This window comes from Python bivittatus, unplaced genomic scaffold (genome assembly GCF_059951505.1).
Source record: "Python bivittatus isolate LINGU-HERP-01145 unplaced genomic scaffold, Pbiv_v1 ctg000020_np1212, whole genome shotgun sequence".
Classification (NCBI taxonomy): domain Eukaryota; kingdom Metazoa; phylum Chordata; class Lepidosauria; order Squamata; family Pythonidae; genus Python; species Python bivittatus.
The window spans coordinates 121234800-121258979 of record NW_028277030.1 but is presented as its reverse complement, the minus strand read 5'-3'; the positions used below and the strand labels follow the sequence as shown (position 1 = coordinate 121258979).

At 39.9% G+C, this 24180-nt stretch overlaps 2 protein-coding genes across 2 annotated transcripts in view; one reads left to right on the top strand and one right to left on the bottom strand.

Moving 5' to 3' along the window:
• LOC148217168 (uncharacterized) overlaps positions 1-5579 on the bottom strand; it is a 24270-nt gene extending 18691 nt beyond the window's left edge. The window contains 3 exon segments of the mRNA XM_088148364.1: positions 931-1114; positions 1341-1551; positions 5480-5579. Coding sequence (XP_088004490.1) covers positions 931-1114; positions 1341-1551; positions 5480-5579 — 495 coding nt within the window.
• TTL (tubulin tyrosine ligase) lies at positions 5555-24180 on the top strand. The gene is made up of 7 exons (XM_007426619.4): positions 5555-6298; positions 13976-14054; positions 16767-16999; positions 18016-18151; positions 18429-18698; positions 20088-20231; positions 23538-24180. The coding sequence occupies exons 1-7, from the start codon at positions 6142-6144 to the stop codon at positions 23650-23652; spliced, it is 1134 nt and encodes a 377-aa protein (XP_007426681.1). The 5' UTR covers positions 5555-6141; the 3' UTR covers positions 23653-24180.

Genomic DNA, 24180 nt, shown 5'->3' with positions numbered 1-24180 from the left:
ATGCTTCAGCAAATTAAGGAGGGGTCTGAGCCATGTCCAAATATAATCTCCATTGTGGACTTAAAATATGTTTCATCCCCCCATCACCCTGGCAACAGATCTTGCATAGCTCCATCAAGGTCATCTTCCTTACTCTCTACAACTACTACTGCTACTAATAAAGACATGGCTGCATTGCCACTTCAGGAAAGTATGTGTGCAGTCCATATGCACACATTCCAATGGAGATCATTAGATCAGTACAGTTACTGCATGACATACGTACAATGAGTTGTCAACTTCTCAACTGGGTTCTGAGGTTACGTTTTTGGCAGGAATTTTGGATTTTCAACAATTACCGAGTAAATATCTTTGTTGCATGGAGATAATTATTGCTATGATTAGGTTTAAAATGACCCCATAGATTCTCTTTCTACTCCATAACTCCCCTCTCAAGTTGAGGTAACAGAATGAGGTCCCTGAGATAATGCTCTTTTGGATCTGACAAATATCAGTTGATAGCCAAGCATTTTCTGCTTATGTCTTTTGGTAGAAGCTAGGCATAAGTCATAGGAAGAGATTATTTATTTGTCTTCTTCTTGGTGTGGAATGTACTGGCAGAACACTACCGTATCATCATTTCTAAATTGCTACAGATCTAGCCATCCTTAAAGGCACACAGATAGTTGAACATTTGGCAGCCTTTATGTATCTGGGGGATGGCTTAAATACCCATTCAGGGACATAAGGCAAAGAGAGTAAACAGTACAGCAGAAATCAGTAATGTTCTTTTTTTTCTTTCTATCAAAAGCTTCAGAAGCAACTGGATAGAAGGCAAGGAAGACCTTACTTTAACAACAAGCTTTCATAAATGCTCTGTACATCCCTGACTAGCTGCTATGCCAAACATGCAAAACTATGCTCCAACAGATAGTAATAAATTTTATGTACTTTTATGGTTCCCACAAGAATCCTTTTTGCAGAGACAGCCAGTTCCTCTATAGAACTGCAAGCATCAGGTTGAATGAGAAGCTTCTGAACATCAAGAAGGATGTTCTTCCCTGATATCAGGAGAGCTTGAGCTGCTGGCACCACCTCCCTCTCAAGGACCTCATCACCAGATGCTTCGGCCAGTCTAGAATGAAACAAAAGATGTGGCACTCAGCTCAGTTCATGGGTGCTGGTACTGTAAACAAACTGTCTGTGAGGTCACGCACACGTGCCACGTATAGCATCATTCTGCGCAGCTCCCTTTTGAGTTGCAAACCTACATTTCCTTCCTATAATATACAAATTACTTGGTGGTTAGGCTGAGCCCAAATTTCACAATTAAAGAGCTTATATTTTAAAATAAAAATTACCTTCTAGCAAGACAGCTGAGTTCTTCAGTAGCTTTGGCTAATTCTTCTGCAGTTGTCTCTAAATCAGCAAAAGCTTCATGGGTAATTTCTCTCTGCTCAATTGCTATTATTAAATTGTAAAGTTGAGCAATCATGGGCAAAATAATTCTCTGCGTGGATTTGGTATAAACAATAGCACTGATGTCATACAGGGAGAAGCATTCTATTGCTTCTGTTTTGGAAATAAGAGACACAATTATCTGAGCTATATTTATTAAGTAAAAACACTTAAATATTATGATACATCAAATTATAAAATTTGGAAGGATATTTCAGAGGCAAGCTCTTACAAAAGACCATAATAGAAGCAAGTCTATGTATCAGATCCCCACAGATATCTCAATTTTAGTCAGCTCTAAATTTTAAACATCCTCATTCTTTGTCTGACGCTACTGGCATTTCTCTCAACCATGGTGACATTGTGGCTGAGGAGAAATTTTCATAAGGACTGTTAAATCCAAGCTGTACAAAAATCTATTGAAAAGCCATTCAAAACAAACCTAATTAGCTAAATTGGTAATAGCAATGAGTGTTAAAAGTTGATAATGCTGTACATCAAATAATCTCAAAAATCTCTTTTAAAAAAGGAAACCCAGTAATGAATTGCTTTTGCACTACAGACACTGTGAGTGGGTAGCATTGTTTTGGCTACATAAGCAACATCACTCACACACGAACATCATAAATAGAATAATAAAACATGCAGTGCTATTTACTATACTCTAGTTAACAAGCTATCCATAAAATCATAAACATTTTTGAAAATTAGAGAGCTGAGAAAGGTATCTCTTCAATAGCACATCTTCTGACGTGTTTTGCAGAAAAAGTGCTTTTAATATTGCTTATCACAAGAGTTGGCAAATATTTCCTAGGATCATCTCAAATATTCTTCATTTGCCAAACATTATAATATAATATAGTCTAACTATACATATCAAGAAATTCCAATGGACCCAGGGGAAAAGCTGCATGTTTATTTTAGTTATTTATGCATTTCATCTACTACCTCAGTGCAAATGGAGTGTAGGCAATTTTCAGAAATTAAAGCAGACTCTCTCCATTTCCAGGCCTAAATTCTTCGCCCTCCTAATACCAGACTTCCCCCAAAGTTCCCTACAAGATGATACATCTAGCAGTTTCCCCACTTTTATAGACCTACCATCTCCCCTTCTAATGTTACTTTTCCATCTTGGAAGTAGCTCCAGCTATCAGGGAGATGCCCAGCTCAGACCAATGAAGCTGCAATCCTACATGGGGATAAATCTTACTGAACCCAGCGGAACTGATTTCTGAACAGATACATGCATTTGAGTAAGCATATGTTACACTTCCAGTCAAAAAGCTGTTCTTAGATAAATCAAGCATTTCTTAACTAACAATCTGGTCCCTATCCATATACATATCCTACCAATTCTCTACTTTACCAGTCTTTGCCATCTTCTTCCCGTGTGCCATTCTTTGGAGCATAAACAATTTTCCAGTCTCACAGTCCATTAATTAGAAAGCATGGCCTGGAAAGAAAATGAAATAAACTTGGAGCAAGGGAGGAAAAGAAGGAGGAAAAGGAACTGGAGTATAAGAAAAAGACAAAGAGATTCTAAAAGCTGCTTTCTTCCTTGCCCAAAGAGCAATAAGTTCAGATGACTATCAGGGTGGAAGTCAGGAGATAGACCAAAGCTCCGTGGTTGAACACATACTTTGCAAACAGAAAGTCTTAGTTCAGTCCCTGATATCTCTAGGACAGTTTCTAAAGATCAGACAACAAGTGATGTGAAGCTTGAAAACCTGGAGAGGTCTTGTCAGTTAGAGTTGACAAAACTGGACTAGATAGATAAATATTCTGATCCAGTATCAGGCAGTTTCCTCTGAATGGATATATTCCATTTTCTTGATCTATGAGGACACTTAAAAATAAGGTTTCAAATCAGCCTGAAAATACAAAGACTCATAGACTGCTGAACCATGAATTCACTTCGTAATTCTCTTTTCATCATAAAAGGTAAAAATGACAACTCATGTGGTCTTCCTTTTCAAGGAACCATTCAGATAGACACCAGCTCAAGGGAGATGCTTGCAACAGAGAAAAAGAGCGAGACAATAATTTCCTTTGCTACTTAAGGTGGGTTCTGGTAAGTTCTGAGCATGCACTTTTCATTGATATGTGCAACGTGAGAGGTCAGCTTTAATAAATAATTTACACAGGCTTATTTACTAGTAATAGGAGCCCTGAGAAGATGAGATGTGGTGAATTTCCAAAGCCTAAATGATCAGTCAGTCACAACTGTGGTAGAAATAACCCTGTGTTTACTATTAAAATCCCTCCCCCAAAAAGGAATAGAGAAAAAGAGGCAATAAGCTTTGAATCATATAGTCATGGCCTGGTGTGTAGATTGCTCCATATTGTATCTGAAGTTCAGCAGGAGAAATCCTGCATCCATGCCTGAACAACAGGCAAAATGCTGGTTAAAAACTTTAAGCTTTTGAACTCTATACCAATGGTTTAGAAACTAGCAGGGGACAACAGAAATCAATATTGCACACTTTCATGTAGGCAAGGATACTACAAGGTGGGAAACTCCTGTTCTTTGTATATCATGGGCTGAGGAACTCAACTCTTTCTATATTTGAAGAAACTTTTTACCATCAAGAGTCCCCTATCAGGGAATTTGGATTCCATACACTTGTTTCATTTTCCATGTTTAAGTAAAATAATTTAAATATTACTAATTTAATTGGATAACATAACATGAATATGTAAAACTAGTTTTGCTTAGCACGTAAGAGATGCATCATTCGTGTGGGCTTCCTTCCTTTTTCTTTTGCGTATAACAAGCATCTTCAATTTTTAAAAACCTAGGAGAGCCCTGCTAGGTCAGACCAAATGCTTCTTTAGTCCAGCGCTATATTCCTACAGCAGCCACCAAGGAAGCCCACCAACAGGCCCCCTTCCCCACCGTTGGTACCCTGAAATTCTTACTGACAGATACACTGCCTTTGATCTCTCTCTCTGTCTTGAAGAAGCCTTTATGTGGGTATTCAGAGTCAGCCCCAACTTGATGGCATGTAATCAATCAAAATCAATCTCTCTCTCTCAACTGCCAAAGACCCCAAAAGGCAGTGGCAGTGATATGACGTCACCGGAGAAGGTGGGGGCAGATTTTTAAAAATTTAGCCCTGTTCTCTTTCCTCATTTATTTTTTTTTAATTACGTTAGCTGCATTAAAGCCTATCAGAGGCTTAGCATATCAATTTTTTATTCCTGAAAAAAGTTGAAAATCACGCGGTCATCTTCGGCAGCTTGAAACACATTGAAATGGTACATTTTCCGGGGACAAAAAAGCACACGTCACACAGCCTCCCCCCGAAATGCCTATGGCCGGCAGTGCCTTGCAGCCAAGCTAGCCTTCTATTTGCCTAACACCCTTTAAAGCCGTCCCGGCAGCTGGCGCCCACCCGCGCGTGCACGATACAGCGGACGGCGTGAAGGCGCCCGCCCCTGAAGTCTCTCTGCGGCTGAGCTTTACGGGTTGCCTCGCCTCCTCTCTTCCTAACATCCGGGGGGAGACCCGGGGGTGCGCTTCCAGTTATGCCTCAACGTGACTCCCAGGGTCCCGCAGGCTGGCAGAGGGAGGGGAGCGCGGACCCGGTTCCCGCAGGCCACACCCAGTGCTGTAGCGGGATGGAGGAGGAGGAAGGGCGCTCCCCGTGCCGTTTCCCTGCACCCCAAGCGCCCGCTGAAGCGCCTCCTTTGCTCCGCTCCCCACCAACCCTGTTCGAAACGCAGCGACGCTGGGCCAGACGGGTCTTTGCTCTTTTTTACGAGGACCCGAAGGAGCCGATGGTCAGGGCCAGACCGCTGCAAGGTTCCCTCGGCTCGTGGAGGTTCCCCTCCTTCGCCTGAATGGAGGGTGTGACGGGCCGGGCAGCAAAAACTAGAGCCTCCTGCTCCGCGTTATTGGCTGCAAAACAGATCGTAAGTATTTCTCGTGAAAACCAGCCTGCCATCCTCCCTGAAACTGGATAGGCTCCGAATCGACCGCGCGCAAAGCCGCCGGTGCACTAAGGGGGCGGCGCGGCCAGGGGGCGCAGCTCGCCTGTGCTTTCTACGTTGCGAGGCCGCCGCCGCCGAGACTCGGTCCCCGCTGGATCCGCCTCTTTCTGCGCTCAGCGGCGCTGGCCCCGCCGGGGAGGAGTCGGCATGGCAGTGGGCGAGCCTCCGGCCCCGAAGACGCGCGGGAGCCCGGCAGAGAGGCGGTTGCCCGCCTGCAGCGAACGGGGCCGAAAGTTTGGGCTTGTCAGCGCCCGCCGGATGACGGGGCAGCTGGAGGAATTCGACGGGGGCCGTTGCGCGCCGGCCGCCGCTTCTGGATGCTGAGCCGCCGCGTCGTCGGCATGCAGGCAGCGCTGCAGGAAGTGCCTGCGAGTTCATGCGAGCAGCCTCCGCTCTGAGGCCGCGCTCGCCCAGCAGGTTCCTTCTGGCGCGGCTCACGGAGGAATCGGGCCGAGCGACCCTTTCTCCCGCCCGGAGCAGGCGGCAGCCCGCGACGCGTCCCAGCGCCAGCTGCAAAGGAGCGCCTCCTCCTCCTCCTCCTCCTCCTCCTTCTCCTCCTCCTGCGATGCCGGGTTGCATTGCTCCTGAAGCCGGCCGAGAGGCGTCGGCTTGCGTGAATGGGTGGGATTTATGCCTTTTTAATTAGGGGCTTCCAGCTCGGTCTTCCAAGTGGCCGGTGGCTTTTTTATAAGGATAGCCCTACAGTTTAAGATGTACACGTTTGTGGTGCGAGATGAGAACAGCAGCGTCTATGCTGAAGTCTCTAAAATCCTGCTCTCCACCGGACAATGGAAGAGACTCAAGAGAGACAATCCCAGGTTCAACCTCATGTTGGGCGAGAGAAACAGGCTGCCCTTCGGGAGACTGGGTAAGCAAGCCGCGCGCGACCGGTGGGGGACGCAAAGCCCGAGCGCGACCCTTCTGCGGAGCTCTCCGGGAAGAAGGGGGTCCTGGCCGATCCGCCTCCGAGACCCGCCGATCTGTAGGCGGCGGCTGAAGTTTGGAAGTGCTGGCGAGAGGGCGGCGGTGGGGAACGTGTGCCAGACCCGGGTCTGCAGATGTTGGAAACGGGGTGTTGTCTGCTGCAACACGGGAGTGATTTTGCCCTTAGCAAGCCGCTGAGACTAGCTGGATGCCAGGTTGCGAAAAGGGTGGTGGTGTATCTGTTTGGGTCAGAAAGTATTGCAAGGAAATAATACAGGTACTGAGATAATTTTTTGCATTTCTTGTTTTAACCGGGGCAGAATCATCTGTTAAGTTAGCATTCTAATTGATCTTTTTATTTTTTAATAATATGTTTACTATCCAGGAAAACCTATATCTGAAATGAAAATAAAATTATACTAATATAGTTTCTACAGCTTTCCTAATATTTGATGCTGTATTTAAGTCTGTATGTTAGTGATTTTTTTCCAATTTAAGTGCAAGTCCTCTGCATTCTGTCTAGCCATGATTAGGATGCTGGTCATCTATTTAACCTTTGCTGACTCCTTTTGGCACTGAAAAGAAAATGCTTTTTTCCTTTTGCCATAATATTTTATGTTGTTCACCAGTAGCGAACTATTGAGCATGGTTGTGTCAAGGGTCAGGCATCCAACTCTCTGCCTTTTATTTCAAGTTGGTTTGAACTGGGTGCAGGGTATATTTAAATGGCCTACAGCAGTGTTTCTCAACCTTGGCATCTTGAAGATGTGTGGACTTCAACTCCCAGAATCCCCCAGCCAGCATGGGGAATTCTGGGAGTTGAAATTCACACATCTTCAAGCTACCAAGGTTAAGAAGCACTGGCCTACAGACTGGGTTCTCTATGAGTTCTGAATTTTAAAGACTGGATATATTTGTTGAAATGATTCATGATGTAAGGAAAGGGGGAAAAACTCTGGGCATAAGCATTTCCAATTTCCATGAACTGTTGAGAGTCACAGACCCAATGATTTTTGTATGTTTACTCAAAGACTGAAGTCCTCATTCACTTGGGAGTAAGCTGCAGGAATCTCAAGTGGGATTTAGCTTTGAGGAGATGCATGTAGTAATGTGCTACGTGCCTCTGTTGGACTGTGACTGGGGCCAGTGTTATGAAAATTTTATAGTGGATTTTTATAGTGATTTTTATTCAAGTGAATTGGGGAATGTTTTTTCCATGCTGGGGAAATCTTTGAGAAATACTAACAATTATTCAATCAAAAAGCAGTTATTTTTTAAAAAAATAAGCAGCAGATTTATTTAACTTGGCATCCTCCACTCCAGCTCCCTGAATTCTCAGTCAGTATGCCATAAAACTTTGAATCGAATTGTTAAAAGTTATTGGTTCACTTACATGGCACTGGTCCACATGTCAGTGGAAGAAAATGGATCCTGCAAATTTTCTCTTGCTGTAATTTAGAGTATTGGTCTTATTTTCTTCAAGTGGGCTCTTTTAAAGTGCTGTTCATGGAACCTGTGTTAAGCTTTCAAAAGCAAAGAAGAATAGCTTGCTTCTGTATAGGGGCTGCTTATGTTATTGTGATGTTAGACAGTCACAACAATCATTCCAGCTACTGTTAAATGCATTCAGGTTTCACTGACATCAGAAGGAGAGGTTTAAAGAGCTGTCCTAGGCACTTGAGTGGCCTTGGCTGGACAGGACTGAGTCTGGTTAGAACCTGGGTGGGACACCTTTAGAGCTGTGTTTCTCAACCTTGGCAACTTTAAGATATGTGGACTTCAATTCCCAGAATTGCCCAGCGAGTACTGGCTGGGGAATTCTGGGAGTTGAAGTCCATACATCTTCAAGTTGCCAAGGTTGACAAACATTGCTCTAGAGAATTCTAGGGCTATAGAGCAGACTGAAGTCACCAAAACCATCCACCCCACAAGGCAGTGGCAAACCACTGTTGCCAAGAAGATGATTTGGTTATCGCACGTAGGCACAAGGAATTGGGTTCAGCTTGAAAGAGGCTGCATCTTTACATTTATATGCATCATTAACCTGGAGGTCCCATTGGTTTTTAGTCTCCATACATAATTGAAGATAAGTCAGTTGATTGGTGTAGCTTCTAAGCACTGTAAATAAATATAAATAAAGTATAGGGTTTATTTATATACAAATTAAAATAGATAATACAAGAAATAAGGGCAGTTACTAAGAGAGGAGCTGGGCTCCCCTCCACTGAATGTGTGTAGAGGTTGGACAGCTGTCTCTCAGAGATGCTTTAATTTGGATTCTTGCATGGAGGCATGGAGAAGATTGGACCTGAGGGCCTAAATGGCTTCTTTCAATTCTACAATGGTGTGACTTGCTGAATGTGGAAAATGACCTGAATGACTGGAACAGGAAAACTAAGTCCTGTGAGTATGTTTAGCTAAGGACATTATAACTCAAAATAATAGCATAGTTCAATAGCATCAATTAAACACTAGAGCAAATCTGTCCTTTTTTGCTCCTCCAGACTACCCCAAGTTTGTGTCCTCCTAATCTGTGAATGAACTACAACTCCATTCTTGCTCACTGATAATGACGTACCTGTGCCTCAAAACATCTCGAGAGCACCAGCTTGGGAAAGCATGCTCCAGAGGATGGGATCTGGAGGATTTTAAAAAGGATTTTTGACTAAATATATAGAAAAAAGTCCAGATAGTCAGTTCCATTGCCAAACAGCTTCTGCTATTTCTGAAGATGATGGATTTGTCTTGTTAAACCCTTTTAAGCAAGGGTTGGATGATCATGGATGCTGTAATACTAGATTTTTTTACATTGCAGGGAATTGAACAGGATAATTTCTGAAGTTTCTTCCAGTTCTTCTTCTTTGGAGTAAGACTAAAATTAAAAAATGTAACAGTGCTTTGTACACTTAAGATGTAACTTAAGACTAACCTATTTTAGCCTGTAATAATAAGGAGGGTAGAGGAGCTCAAGTTTTTAAAGCTGTAGAAAAAAGTAGAGGAGAAAGCAAACCATCCTACAAAATGCAAAGTATTGCAAGAACCAGTATAAAAGAAATAAATCACACCCAGAGTCCTGCTTTAAAGCAACAAAGAGATTGGTCGTACCTCAAGGACTAACAGATCTCTAGAACTGTTTTTCACCTTTAGTCCATGAAAAATTATTCATTACATTGGGGTTAAAAAGATATAACCAACTATTTTCATGCAACTTACAAATTTCTATTCCATATAGACATACCTCTTGCTTTCCAAACACTATTCTTGTGGAGTGTGTTTAGAGCAGTTTAACACTACAATAGGACTTCTCTGGAACCCTTGGGTTCGTTGCCCAAAGAACAATTCCTCTTTGAGTGTTCTAGTAAACAGAAAATATCTATTCAGAACAGACCTGGCTGTGTGGACATAACATTGCAGCTGTTATTAAATTTTTATATTTAATTGGACCCTACTTATGCAAACCAAATAAGACCCTATGATCCAGTGTTTCTCACCCTTGGCAACTTTAAGATGTGTGGACTTCAATTCCCAGAATTCCCCAGCCAGCATGAAGTCCACACATCTTAAAGTTAAGGTTGAGAAACACTGCTATGATCCATCTATTAAAAGAAGGGGCAGAATCATGGAAACTGCCTAGGGATATTGTGCCCATGTGAGACTTCTGCATTGCTCTATTCTCTTGCAGGTGCCCCTTCCCCAGGAGTATCTACTCTGTGATTTGCACCTGCTGCAAATCTTAGCCATGATTTCAAAAGGGGTAAACATTACATTTGCTCCTATTTTTGAAGTTGGAATGAAGTAGACTGGTAATGGATTAGATTCTACCACCAAGAAGTCAGCCTCTCTGTCTCCCCCAGCCAGTATGTTGCCTGGAAATCAGAGCAATTATAGTCCAATATCTGGAGGATATCAGGTTGAAATAGGCTGCTAAGTGATGCTGGCAGTTGTTTAATTTAGAATAGGACAGTTGTTCCAGCAAATGGCAGGCTGTATAATGTCATAAACATTCTGTCTGTGTAACAGGGTATGGGGCTTTTTTGTGCTGAAGGCCATTATTCAGTGTTGGGAGTGTATGAGTAAGCAAAGTAAGATGCTACAATGAAAAATTTAATTTAAAGAAAATATGCTTATTTAAAGGAGGTATTTACTATACATGAGTAAAACCAGCTGAAATTACCAAATAATTAATCACCTTTGCAACAGTAGGTGAAATCTTGTGGAACATTTATGCTACAAATCAGTTATGATGGTGTAAATTTTTGTGTGGCTCCTTTGTCAGACACCCGATATCTTACAGTCCTATGTCTCTGTGGCTGAAACTGGAACTACTATAATTTCTGGGCCAGGAAGGGTATTCATGTTAGTCTCTGGCAATAAAAACAATTCCTTTTTTTCTGACAGGTATCTATTTATTGTTAATGATAGCTAGGCTGGAGATACCTAGGCTGTCTGTCTGTCTGTCAGACAGACATTGTTATTAGGAAATGGTTTGATTTTTCTTTTAAATACAGCAGCCCCATTTGCAAGGAACTAGTTAGTCTGTGCTACTACAAGGCTTTTGCTGAGTGTTATCCTGTGCCTGGTAACAGTTTTGTCTTTTCCCAAGTTCTGCCTCTACATTAAAAAAAAAACTTGAGGATAATGGACTTGAATCCCTCACTAGTGAAGCAATTAGCAGGCTGCCTGATGCTGAAGAAACATTTATGGGCAGTGACTTCTGGTTCAGGTTGTCTTTGCTACTTCTGATCTAGGTTTTTTTTTATTTGGGAGGAAACTGTTTTGATTAATCTTGCTTAATGGATAAGAAGGGATTGGCATAGGCACAATACTTAATGATTTTCATAATTAAAACTTTTATATAATGCATGCAATTTCTGGGTTTTGAGCAGAAATACATGAACATAGCATGTTTTGCAACACCTTAAACCAAACATGCCTTTTCCTGGGATCACACCACAGCTGTGGAGGCGGTGGGGAGCTCGTCATCCTGGCAGAAGACATGGCTGCTTTGCGGAGTTGCCAACAGACGCTTTGTGCTGCACGTGCTCCACAGCAGCTTTGTGTCCTCAAATCCAGAGCCCTACCCAGCCATAATACTGATCCTTTACCACCACCCAACCCAGTGTGTTGCTCCACATGTCTTAGGATTGCAGTTCCCAGAATTCCTAGCCAGCGTAGCTAAGTCTAACAAGTGGTGAGGCCACAAGCTTTTGTGAGGCCAAGCTGGCTGCAAATTTGTGAAAGCGGTCCTACATATCAGGAGATTGCCAGGTTGGAAAAGCTGGCCAGAATGGTTTTGGCATATCAAGAAAAGAAATGCTTTTTTTATCCCTTATGAAAACTTAAAGAAAAATCTTAGTAAACTGGAGAAGGTGTGGCAAAGTAATGAAATTATGAAAAGCAAATCCGAGCAGCTAGTCAGAAGAATTGAGACCGAAACAATTATGATTGTGGATTAAGTAACATGAGTCAGCAGTGAGAGAGGTCCGTTTAAAAGACTAATGGATTGCATTAGCAGAAGCTTTCAGCCCATCAGCATCATAGGCGGAGAGCAAGTGACAGGGTTGCATTATGAGGTCATGATTCAAACCTTATGACTTACATACTTGTCTCCAGCGTTGAAACACAAGTACAAAAGGATGGAGATTGTATCCTGACATCGCTGCATGGATATCATCATTTTGTATACAATTGTAGTTATCTATGGATGCCTCTGTTCGTGTCCACCTTTCAGAAATGGCACTGGTTTTACTAGTCTCTGATTAAGGGCTCAGATGATGATGCACTTTGTCTGGGTCTGGATACACAGTTAGATAGAGATTGATACTTTGGGGTGTTCCACACATAACATTCATTCACTCATGCCCAGTTCCCAACAAGGAGTATTAATGCTGCATGATATCTTTATGTAGTGGATATGAGAGACATTTATGGGAGGGAGGGGGAGATTGGCTTGTAGAATAGGTAAGACTGTCTTTTAAAAAGAAAGCAGGGGGCTCTACCGCTGTAAAAATGGACTTAAAACCTCCAGGAAGTGAAAACTTAGAAGACATAAACTTGAAGAAGAAAAACAATATTTTAGGGATTTTTGAATGACAAGCAAAATATTTAGGCTGCAATGATTTATTTCTTCTGCCTTAATTTAAGAAAAAGATCAGTGGTTGTGGTTTTCCCTGTCTTAATTGACAAATCCAAGTCTCTGCTTCTGAGATTTCAATTCATCAGAATTGATTAAGATTAAGCAAAACAAAATAAAAGCTCTGTGGCAGGAATATGGTGTATCCTGAAGAGCACCAGGCTCTAGCGTCTCTGTGTTTTAGGTGAGGTTTAGAGAAATAATAATTACTCTTACCAACTGAAATTACTATAAATGTTTAAAATTTTCTTACAAAATGGAAGTCTAACTCTGGAAACCCAGGATCTCTTAATTTTGGCCGTCTGATAAATTGGCAAAAATAAAGAGAGAAGAAACCATCAAGATAATAAAACCAAAATTATATATTCTGGTCTTAGACTTTTCATATATTCACATTTTTTAGAAAAAAATTAAGAAAACACGAAAAATCAGAAAACCTTCTGCATAAAGGGGTTGTTTTTACGTATTACATACAGGTAGTCCCCAGTTTGAGTTCCGTTCCCAAGGTCTGTCCTTAAGTCAAATTTGTTTGTAAGCTGGAACAGTATTATTATATAATACTGTATAAGTAGTATTGTGTAATTAACTCAAACCATTCTGTATTTAACACAAATTTTGCTACAATAGATTCCATTCTTAACTATGTCTCGTTCATAAACTGGGCATTCTTAACCTGGGGACTACCTGTGTTGAATCGCATTTTCTGATTTATTACTGTTGTAGTCAGTTTTAGTTTCTTTTGAGACTTCAGATTTATCCCCTCAGTACATTTCTGAAACTGTAGGTTGCTTGCACTGAGAAAGCTTCTTTACCATTTTACACATTATCTGTATATGGGAACTGTAATGCTCTGATTCAGTAGCTAAGTCTTATTATTACAAGTTAATAGAAAATATGGAGGAGGGGAATTAAGGAGAGAAGTATACAGAAATCTTGTCTTTCTGCAGTCATTATTCTAAAAGAAAATATCTGTTCAAAAATTTTAATGTTTCTAATTTTTCAGAAAAAAAAAATAAAAAGGTGTTGAGGTGGGAATACATGTATTTCCCCCTCTCTCATTACATTTTCTCTCTGCTCCCTATTTTAATTTTATGTGCTAGCAAGATTATTTGGCTGGGCAGGTTCCTCTGAAATTTTGTATCCCTCAAGATTTTATTTGCTCATTAACTATTTCTCTTAGTTTATGTTACATTATTATTCTAATGCTTCTCTTAACATCTGGTGCAGCAGACTCCTCCTCTTGCTGACCAAAAGTGCTGGGATAGCTACAGTTTGGGCTTACTGTATTTAAATCAAAAATGTACAAGACTTATATATAAGCAGAGTTGCTGATACTTAAAATGTGGCAGTGAACAACTCCTTTTTTGTTTTTAAAAAAGTGGAGATTAATAGTGGTGTTATCCGTATAAATGTTTGTCTAATTTAAAAAAAAAACATTTCCAGAATGCAAACAACATGGATATAAAAATTCTACTTCCCTTTTTATAGGTCATGAACCTGGACTTACACAGTTGGTGAACTACTACAGAGGAGCTGATAAACTTTGTCGAAAAGCTTCTTTAGTGAGGTAAGATATTTTTGCTTGCTTGTTTATATGTTACGGTGAGATTCTTGCCGCCTTTTGTCAATTTTCTGAAGTTGCTTCTGCATCAACATACTCAGGAGCAATGCTCAGCTTGTTTCTGGTTAATAACTGCAACCGTTTTAGGTGTGGCAAAGAGCATTTGCATTCCAAATGTTTATCAAACAAAAAGAAGAAAAAAACAAAAAAAAGGTGAATACAGATGAGTGGCAAAAGATGATATGTTTCTTATCTGTAGAAATAAAGAGATTGTGGGTCTTAGTGCATAACCATTCAGCAGAAATGGGGTTGGCTGGCCCCTTAGCGGCCTGGTGTGGCCCCTATCGGCCTCTTGGATTTTTTAGCCTTTTTATCTTTGTAATGTCTGGTTTTTATAACTTTTAATTGTATTTCTGATTTTAGTTTGTTGTAAGCCGCCCAGAGTCACCCGTTGTTGGGAGATGGGCGGGGACAAGTCTATTAAATTAAATTAAATTAAATTAAATTAAATAAATAAATAAATAAATAAATAAATATAGACAAAATTAATTGAGTGTTGTGTCCCCCATCTTAGTAAAAGGGTTGTGGACGTTGGTTGGATCTCAGGAGTGCAACTCATTTGTGCTTGCTGTTGGGCTGCATATTTTCTATTAACTTGTAATAATAAGACTTAGCTACTGAATCAGAGCATTACAGTTCCCATATACAGATAATGTGTAAAACGGTAAAGAAGCTTTCTCAATCCAAGCAACCTACAGTTTCAGAATCAGAAATGTACTGAGGGGATAAATCTGAAGAGGGGATAAATCTGAAACAACTAACTATGTACATAGTTAGCTTTATTTAAATGTCTCTTCGCCTTTTTGGAGCAAATCCCTTGGAATTACCCCTCTAGGTAACCTTCTCAGCGCTGCCACCGACAGTCAATTGATTTCAAATCCAGAATGTTTCCTGCTGGCTTATGACTTCAGAGGGCATTGCCTCATTTTCAGATACGGATGCTCAATCATTATTTTCAGGGCACAGGTCTTGGGGACGTGGAATGAGTTTTGAATGTAATTTACTACCTTCTCTTCATTTTCCCTAATAGTAGCAAAACAAATACTTTCCCTGAAGGTAGAGCCTTCTTTCAACTATTAAGGCTATGAAACGCCAAGTATCTTTTTTTAAAAAAATGTATCAATAAATAATATGACCAGAGGCATTACTTCATGGTTCTCTCAGAATTGTGCTGCTTGGCTGAAAATTACATGACAGTCCACTCTCATTCAATGAAAAGGAGTGCTAGAGGGCTTGTTTTAATGGATAATACACATTTGGATTATGTCTGACCTTTATGCTCTGTTGATTTACATATACTAATAAGCCTTAAGGGTATGAAATTCATTAAGTTCAGGTTGGCATTTCTAAAATCTCTGACCTTTCTTGAAACATAAAATAAAATGCTTGTGGGTTTTGCCAAAGTTTTATTGTCTTTTAAGATTCATTTAAGAATCTTGCAAAATATATAGCAAGCTTGCCCTTTGGTTATTAGAAATTTTAACTGGCACAACAGTATCTTTCTGTTTAAACTGTTGGTAAATTTGCTCCCAAACCAGTCTTCCCCAGCCAATTATTTGTAGAGTATTTGGTGTTCTCCAAGTAAATTAGAACTATAGTTTTGATGCTGTCTGGGAAGTTTTTTTAAAAAAATACTTTTTATTAGAGTTTTGCAATGCTAAAAGATAATACAAACTGAAATCAGAAAGAAAAGAATAGAAAAAAAGAAACAAAAAGTGCAAAAAAGAAGAGAGATAGAAAAAAAGAATATTTAAAGAAGTTACTCCCAATCTTCCTTGCAACAAGTACAGGCAAATTAATAGTTCCCCACCCCCTATGAAATTACATACATGGTTCACTTTTTCCTATTGCCCCCCACTCCATTCACAATCCAAAAATTGTTGTCATTTCTGTCCAAATGTCGGCAAAAAGTCCATAAAGGGTTTCCAGAATTTTATAAAAATATTCCATATTTTAACCCTGGTCAAACAAGTCAACTTTAAATTCCTTTCTTTTGCTTCTAACAACTGTATTCTTTAGTTCATCAAGCTGCTGTTGTAAAATTGAATCTCCATGCATACTTTCTTTCTCCCATCTCAAATACTTTTTCAAGGTTTTAGAAACCTTTTGTAAATCCAAAAATAAGTCCTTGTCCAGGTCCTTTTTCATGTCTTGATTTGTCATTTGTATTTCCATCCTGTCATCTCTATCTTATAATCCTCCATTTCTTTATTTTTCAATATTTCTCCATCAGCTAAGATTTGTATCACCTCTTCATCCTGTCTGTCCATAAATTCTTCCATATTTTTGTCTGTCACATCTTTATAAACTTCTTCAAGAAATACATTTACAGGTGCAGAGATTATTGCTGTCAGATTTGTTATACGTTTCTCACCCAGTTCTTCAAAAATCAAGTAGAGAATGCATTATTTCCATCATAGGAATGTTTCCAAAAATAGTTTCCCTATAGTTTTGGAAATAACATGCATTGTGAAATAGGGTCACTGAATTATACATTTCCACATTGTGTTCTGGAAAACAGAAATGATTGGATTGATCCAAATGTGTTGGAGACACTTGCTGGTAATGTGAAAGATGTTTAAATACAATATGTCTTCTAAGAGGTCTACAGCTTACAATCAAGAAGACCAGCTAAGATCTCCCTCTCTTTCTCTGTAGACTAATCAAGACAAGTCCTGAATTGGTGGAGTCTTGCACATGGTTTCCAGAATCCTATGTGATTTATCCAACCAATTTGAAGACACCAGTAGCTCCAGCAGAGAATGGGCTTCATCACCTGATACACAACTCAAGAACAGATGAAAGGGAAGTCTTCTTGTCATCCTATCAGAAGAGGAAAGAGAGTGGAGAAGGAAACGTGTGGATAGCCAAATCTTCAGCAGGAGCCAAAGGTTAACTTCTGGCAAAGACTCTGAAATGCATTACTTTTATTTGTGTAGCTTTTTATTTATCCAAGAGAAGCTAGGGAGCCATAGAGTATTAAAAAACTGGCTTATTAATAAAGAAGGTCCCCTGCTCAAATTCCAACTTTGCTATTCAATCACTGCTTGGCTTTGATCAAGCCACCTTCTCCTGGGCTCCATGGTGGGTTTGTACTTTGTGCTAAGCCACAGTGTGGTGTGTGCTAAGCCACAACCTAGTGTGTTGGTGTGAACTCAACTGTTGTATTTTGTCAAAGTTTTGGGCTTATTGGAATACATAAACTCAGCCATTGTGGCTTATTTGATAAACCATGGGTAAAATAAATCATGACATAATGTGATATGCAAAGTCAGCCAGAATTGTGTACTGGGAGGCAGGCATAGATTTGATTAAAATTGATAGAGAAAATTAACAGAATCTGGAAAAAGACTCTGATACTAAAGCCAGCTTAAAGTGGTTTCCTTCCCTGATGTCAAATGTTATGCAGTAGCTTTCTTTGACTTGATGTCTTACAGATCTGTTGAGACCATAACTCCACTGAGAAAGATAGCTGCGTGAGAAAAGAACTAAGCAAGCCTGCTTTTTGGGGCCCAGTAACTGCAGCCAAAGCTTTACTACTATACCTGGGGCCTAGAAAATTGCTGGTGATGTCTGGAAATACTTGAAATGCAAAATGCTTACTTTCTTTTTGGCTGAGAAGTCAACTGCGGAACAAAAGCTGCCAAGTTTAACCCTGTTATGGTCATATTCTATAGAGTCTGTATATCAGCAACCATGGTTGTGGTGCTTCATATACAGCTTGATAGAATTTCTTTTGATGGCTTATATGGCTGTCTTCCATATCCAAGGTTATAGGTTAAACTCCAAAATATTAAGCTCCATATTTTGAGATACAATTCTAAGACTGTTAGGGTTGAAGAAGTGTTGATATTTTTTTTTTAGTGATCCTCCTGTCCAACTTCTTAACTGTTTTTTTTTGGTCTAGGTGAAGGAATTCTTATTTCTTCGGAGGCTACTGAACTTCTGGACTTTATAGATAATCAAGGACAAGTGCACGTGATTCAGAAATATCTGGAGAAGCCTATGCTCTTAGAACCAGGTCATCGCAAATTTGATATTAGGTAACAATTTCCTTTTTAAAAAATATTTTGCATCTAAGATGCTTCTCATTAATTTTCTGTCAATTTAGATTTGTTTAGTAGCATCTCAAATGCAGTGGATATGTGTATTTCTATTGCCTTTTTTTTTAGTTTGATGTAAATATTGATTTTTTATTCACTTTAATTACCGCACATTATTGAATACTTGTTATTAAATCTGATTCTTCTGATTTGGAATCTTGATACCTGATTTTTTTTTAAAAAAACCTATATAATGTGTCTTCTTTCTAACTTTTAGAAGTTGGGTCCTAGTGGATCACCAATATAGTATCTACCTCTATAGAGAAGGCGTTTTACGGACCTCTTCGGAACCTTACAATAGTGCTAATTTCCTGGACAAAACCTGTCATTTGACCAATCACTGCATACAGAAGGAATATTCTAAAAACTATGGAAGATATGAAGAAGGGAATGAAATGTTTTTTGAAGAGTTTAATCGGTATCTGATGAATGCTTTGAACGTTACTTTGGAAAATACAATCTTACTGCAAGTCAAAAATATAATAAGGTAATATGTTTGTCTTTTATTTTTCATCCCAGCCTACCTCCAGGAAGCAAAACCCAGCATTCTTTGCACTGTTGTTATTCATATTTTATCTGCACTATAGCAGCCTGGGAGCAGAGGCTAGGAGGAACTATATGGCCAAAGACATCACATGTGCTCTCTATAGCTGTGTGAAGTCTCCCTTGGAATTTGAATTGTGAATGTGTCAGAGAGTGGGGAAAAGGGACAGGAACTTTCCAGACACACACACACAGAGTTTTTCTCTATTTACAGTGATATTTAATATATGCAGGGGCTTTAGCTGCTGTTTCACTCCCTCCCTTTCTTGACACACAGAGTATCAGCAGTCCCTGCTAACCAAAAACAACTCTAGGAATATCTAACAATTTCTTCCTCCATTACTTAATGTTTCTGCCTTTTCTATGTTTATAGTTGTAAAGAAGCTTTCATTAGGCACAAAGCTACTGAGCCTGCTTTCAGGAAAAAAACTTTAATGTGCATCATTAGGATGACTTATATCATCCTAAGTCCATCACCCTGCCACAGAATGCTGCTTGCAAGTTTGTGCTAAAAGTAGGAAGTTTAAAAATGTAATTCTGAGTTCCTAAAATAAAATTCAATTTGTTTGTAGCAAGTTCTAGACAATTCTAGAAGGGAAATTAGGTTACCTTAGCTGTCTGTCTAAAGAAAACCCTCCATTGACAGCTTCATTGTAAGTTAAAGTTTTGCCTAATTTTGGACAGGGTAGATTTTAGGTGTTGAAAACAAAATCATTTAAAATCCAACTTGTTGGGCTCCAGATATGCTGGACCTCAACTTCCGTAATTTCCCAACACCTTGGCCAGTACAGTTATACGGAGTGAAATCCAAAACACCTGGGAAACGGGTTGGGGAAAACTGCCATAAATACTTAACTGTTCACACAACATATTGAGTAAAAACTAAACAAACTACATTGTAGATTTAATGCAATGTCTGAACCCATTCAGTGAGTACATTGTGCCACCTAATCCTTCTCAATGCCTTAACTGTTATTTTAGGCAAAGATACTGTCAGGCCTAGCCCAAAGAACTCCTGGAGACCATGCAGGTTCAATCAGCAAGGTTTATTTGCCAGCACCTGTTTACAGAAATCTTCTCAGACTGACCAGCAGTTCCCATGCACAAGTCTCTACTATCTTCTGGAATGTTTAGGGATGCGCCAGCTTTCTCCGCTTGTCTCCAGAGCGAGAGCACCGTTTTCACCCCCCTTCCTCCATTCCAGTCCATCACAGATACTCAGTATTTGGCATTTCTTTCTAGTACCCTGAGAATTCAGTTTAATGTATTGTAGATGTTGGGCAGATCATAATTTAAAATAATTAAGTGATGGGATGTTTCATTCTATTCACAGAAGCTGCCTTATGTGTATAGAACCTGCTATCAGCACCAAACATCTTCATTATCAGAGTTTCCAGCTCTTTGGTTTTGATTTCATGGTGGATGAAGACATGAAGGTTTGGCTAATTGAAGTCAATGGTGCTCCTGCATGTGCCCAGTAAGCATCCTTCTAAACTTCCCCATGAATGTGTGAATGGTGCCATAATGTCTTCCTTGGAGTGTTTGGTAAAACTGTTTTGAACTGATAAAGCTGTCCATAGCCGGCGTTTGGTAGGTGGACCATAGGTGCCAGCTTTTCTTTCTTTCCCACAAGGCTGGCTTTTTATTTATTTGATTTATATAGTTGCCCATCTCACATTCATGACTCTGGGCTGCTTACAAAATTCAAATATAAACAATACCAACCCCCCCCCTAAAATAGAATAACGATACAAGCATAAAAAGGTTAAAAACAATTAAAACAGTTTAAAAACCATACAATACAATCAGTGGAAGAGCACAATCAATTCAGGAACAGTACAACCATTTTACTGTTATATTACTCTGCACCACTATCTGATCCTCAGGCCAGATGGCAAAGCCATGTTTTCAGGCCTTTCTGGAAAGCCATCAATCAATGTTGCATTCTTACACTACTGCCAGGGTCACAGTGTTACAGCCTGCCCTACCACTCATGCCTACCTTGGATATTTCTCCCTCTCTTAACACATCTATTTTTTCCTTGCCTGGTGCTCCAAACAGCCCTGATTGGTTGGCTCTAGATGCCATTCTAAATTCTTACAATGCCCCAAAATATTTTTGTGTTGGGAATATTGTGAGATGGCTTAGAGGAGGCAAGATCCATTGGCCTGGTTGTGGCTTCTGCTCATTCTAGATAAGGCCGTCAAGAAAGGAGGTGGCCAACTGGAGAACCCTCTGCCTGAACTATCCTAAACTCTCCTTCCTCTCTTCTAGGGAAAAGATAAGGTGGGGAAATCAGATCACATTGGAACTATGTGGTAGACAGTAATAATTTAGGGGATCTACATGTTTTGTGCTTTCTTATGCTTGTATTATGCTCGATAGCTATGAAAAATGGGCAACAGAAGAGCTTTGGCTAAGGAATACATGGGAAGGACCTCTCTGTCATAAGCTGTTAATGTAGGAAGGGCCCTTTTATTTACTGGTTCATCTTGTCCTAGGACTGATCTATAGCTACTTTTCAGGGTGTTGTGCCAAAGAGATATTTTCCTGCACTGCACTGTCAGATTGATGCTTGTGTCTTCTGAATAAGAACATGTACAAAATAATACTCTACCATTGTTCTTGGAATCGCTTCTTAGAGTAGAGGAAAATGAGTGCAAGGCTGGCTGAGTTTGAGGTACTTACAGAAATATGGATAAAGACTTATTGGACAGCAAATGACCTCCATCTGTGGCATCTGTATGAATGGATGCCTTTCTTTTGCTTCCAGAATCTGCTTTTAAATCTTTTCCTGCTGGGTGTATTTGCAGGCAGAAGCTCAAAGGAGGCCACAACTGTTGCGTGCTGATGAAAGAGAAATCCAGTGTAATCCCCTGAAATGCAAAAGGATCAGTTCAGAAAAGACTCCCCCAGTGATATGGTTTTATTTATCACTCTCTTCTCAAGTTTCCCCTACTTCACTGGAAAACTAATTGAAAGTTGTTCTTGTCTTCCCCTGTCACAAAAGGAAAGTGGAAGAAAGAGACTATGAACAACCACTAACCCTCCTTTGTGCCAAAAAGCTCAATTGGTATCTAAAGACAGTTGCATTTCATGCCTGTTTGTAGTAGCCCCAGATGCTATTTTCAGCAAGACTATCATGAAAACAAATGGCCCAGTGATAAAGAACAAGGGTCTTGATGAATTCCTAGATCCCTGCCCAGCTTGTCTCTCCACCTGCTGCCTGTGCATGTGTTTAATGCCGTTTATGGGACGGTTGTTGACATTCATTTTAGATCCTTGCAAGTGCTTGATTGATTGGGAGACTGAAATTTCTGCTCCTTCCAACACAATAATATCAAAGGATAAAATTTTCATCTTTCAGTGGAACCCTACAAACTTTATTCTGAGCCTAATTTAGATCAGCTAATGTATTATAAATAATAATCATAATGAAATTATGTAAACTCAGATCTCAACCATGATATTGTCCCTTGCAGCTGAATTAATTTATTAATAACACAGTGTAACAAAAACAAATTTAAAAAATTAGGTTATAGATAAACAGTGGAGTCTCTTACAATAATGTTAATAAGAATATTATTATTATTATTAATAATAATAGCAGCCAGTTTGGTCTAGTGGTTGAGGCACCAGGCTAGAAACCAGGAGACCGTGAGTTCTAGTCCCGCCTTAGGCATGAAAGCCGGCTGGGTGACTTTGGGCCAGTCACTCTCTCTCAGCCTAACTCATTTCACAGGATTGTTGTTGTGGGGAAAATAGGAGGAGGAAAGAGTATTAGGTATGTTCATCACCTTAAACTATTTATAAAAACTAATAAAGGCAGAATAAAAAAAATATTTAAAAAAATGCTGTCCCAAATTTTAATTGCTGCAACATCCCAGCATCCATAGGATTTTTGTGATTTCCCACTCCAATAGTGAAGAGAGGACTTTGGAAGATGAAATCCAATATCAGTTTTCTTGCTGTCACCTTTGTCAGTCTCCAAGCCCAGCTATTCCCAACTTGGAAAGTTTGGCTTCAGGAAGGCTCCAAAAGACTAATTGTGGAGCTTCGACAGTGAGCTAGGTTTCTGCTGGATTCTACACCCTCTTAGTGCTCATTGATTGATTATGTGCCATCAAGGTGGTATCAACTCTTAGTGACCACATAGCTGGATCTTCTCCAGCATGGTCGGTCTCCAGCCTGGCCCTTCAGGTCTCTCAGTGTTGTACCCACACCACTATAATCAAGTCCAACTGCCTTGCATCTAAATCTTCCCCTGCAAGGAAAGGGCTTTTGAAAAAAGCCAGGATGAAGATGGAGAGATACAAATGTGTCTAACTTTACTTGGGCCCTGTTGGCAGAAGTCCAGCACACTGGATTCCTTGGAGCCCCTGGCATCGGAGGCCTCCAAGGACAGGTATTGGGTAGTCCTGTTTCTATGGCTCTAACTGCTATTTATGAGGTGGTGAAAAATAAAACAACAAAAAATAAATGTGCTCGAGTCAGGACCACAGAAGTAATGATTTAACAGTTGGGATCTATTCTTGTCTTCTGGAGAGAGGTTAATTCCTATGGCACAAAAGAACCCCACACATAAAATCTACATCTGCTGAGGCTATCAGGAAGAAATGTAGAAGCTTCTAAGCAGCATCAAAATCAGTAAGATAGTGCTCCTTGTGAAATCAGTTTGTTGACGGGGTCAATATTGCAGTTATTCTGGATCAGTGTTTGAGACTTTAATCAGTATTTTAAATGTGTAATTTTAATTACTGTTTTCCACCTTTTGGTTTTTTAGGAAACTCTATGCAGAGCTTTGTCAAGGTATAGTGGATGTAGCCATCTCTTGCATCTTTCCTCTAAATGACACCATTCAGAAACAGAGCCAACCATCCGTATTTATAAAGTTGTGATGATTAAGATAAAATGAACACATGGGAAAGCTGCCACCTGTTTGGATCCAGGGAAGATCAAGAAACATTGAACATTGAATCTGCATGTCATGCCAAAAAAAAGAAGGGAAAAAGTGGCATAATTTTTTTTTAATTTCAGAAGAGGAACAGCTCTCATCAACTCCAAATGTTTTAAAACATTGTTTCAATAATAAATCCTGTAACCGAAGCCAATCTTTATGTTTGAGGACAACATAATCTTTTTTTAAATTTAAGCAGAATCAGGGGTATGATCAAGTTCGTCTTCACCTATCTTTTTCCTTCTAATTTAGTAAATTATTTCAGCAAATGCAAGTACCAGTATCCTTGAGAGGCTGAAGGTTTTTCCACCAAGAGTTGTAGATTTTTTCTTTCTTTACCTGCTGCAGTTCTAGTGCCTTAGCTTTGTTCCCAATAACTCTCCAAATTTGCTTTGTTTGTACAGTGTTGCTTTTAAACTGAAACAAAAAAGCTGCCCTGTTTTGTGTGGTATAAAGTTTCTTGAATATC

Bases quoted from the DNA above. Each gene is read 5' to 3' on its own strand.
- TTL (XM_007426619.4), top strand. From the start codon at position 6,142: ATGTACACGTTTGTGGTGCGAGATGAGAACAGCAGCGTCTATGCTGAA. The intron at 18,152-18,428 runs GTAACAATTTCC...TCTAACTTTTAG, and splicing joins CATCGCAAATTTGATATTAG to AAGTTGGGTCCTAGTGGATC. The intron at 18,699-20,087 runs GTAATATGTTTG...TTCTATTCACAG, and splicing joins CAAGTCAAAAATATAATAAG to AAGCTGCCTTATGTGTATAG.